The 1,005-nt window shown below is 57.6% G+C and overlaps 1 protein-coding gene across 1 annotated transcript; it reads right to left on the reverse strand.

The window, feature by feature from the left end:
- Window positions 1-278: 278 nt before the first annotated feature.
- EMH_0098740 (uncharacterized protein) lies at window positions 279-888 on the reverse strand (the record flags this gene model as incomplete). The annotated part of the gene is made up of 2 exons (XM_013494015.1): window positions 279-554; window positions 697-888. The coding sequence occupies 2 exons, from the start codon at window positions 886-888 to the stop codon at window positions 279-281; spliced, it is 468 nt and encodes a 155-aa protein (XP_013349469.1).
- Window positions 889-1,005: the final 117 nt, after the last annotated feature.

Here is a 1,005-nt window from a genome sequence, read left to right on the forward strand (position 1 = left end):
CCCTTTGAATATCTCGCAGTAACTGCTCAGCAGCTGGGGAGCGCGTCGCTGTTGCTGCAGCTGCAGCAGCTGCTGCTGCTGTCTGCGGCATGCTGACCCCAAAAGAGGCAACAACTGCTTGCCCTGCACCTTCGGACAGCTGCCGCTGCGTACAACCCTCTACGAGAAGCAAATGGCACTGGAGCAGCACCAGCACCTGAACGATAGCAGCAGCAATCCCTGAAGTCTCGTCAGTAGTTGCAGCAGCAGCGCAACCCGTAAGACAGCAGCAGCAGAAGTTAAACGCAGCAGCACAATCCGCGAATCGCCGGCACCGCTTCAGCTGTGCTGTGCTGCTGTGTGACGTGGCACAAGTCGCGGCCCGCTTTGGGCAACAGCTGCCGCTGCTGGTGCTGCAGCAGCGTCAGATGTTTCAGCATCAATATCAGTCTGACCTGCTCTGTGGTTAAGGTCCCCGTCGCACTTCCTGCTACTGGAAGGCCGCTGCACCGCGAAAAGAAAAGTGCAGCTGAGTCATACAGCCGAGCAAGTAGAGCGAGCACACCCCAACGCACCTGAAGCACGCAGCAGCACCACCAACAGGAATCACCGAATCAGTTGTAGCAGACGCAGTACAACAGCAGCTGTGGTAACAGCAGCAAAATGCACGTGCAGCAACAGCAACACTAAAGGCATCTTGGTGGAAGCCTGCAGTACCTGCGGGGCACTGCTGTTGCGATACTGCAGGCACCGAGCGACAGCAGCAGCAGCAAGGATCAAACTGTTCGAGTGTGTCTTCAATGTTGCAGTTGCTTCACCTCGGGGGCGCTGGTGTTGCTGCGATTCAGCATCTGCTGCATCGGCTGCTCCCGCTGCAGCAACAACAGCCTCCCCCGTAGTCTGCAGCATAATGATTGTCTCGCTGAGCAGCCGCAGCAGTTGCGGGCTGCAGCAAAGGAAACGGAAAATGTCTACTGCTCCTCGTCCTGCGGCTGCGCCGCTTCGAGCTGCTTTATCCAATCCAGC

The sequence above is a fragment of the Eimeria mitis genome, genomic scaffold, assembly GCF_000499745.2.
Source record: "Eimeria mitis Houghton genomic scaffold, Emh_scaff10081, whole genome shotgun sequence".
NCBI classification, from domain to species: Eukaryota; Apicomplexa; class Conoidasida; order Eucoccidiorida; family Eimeriidae; genus Eimeria; species Eimeria mitis.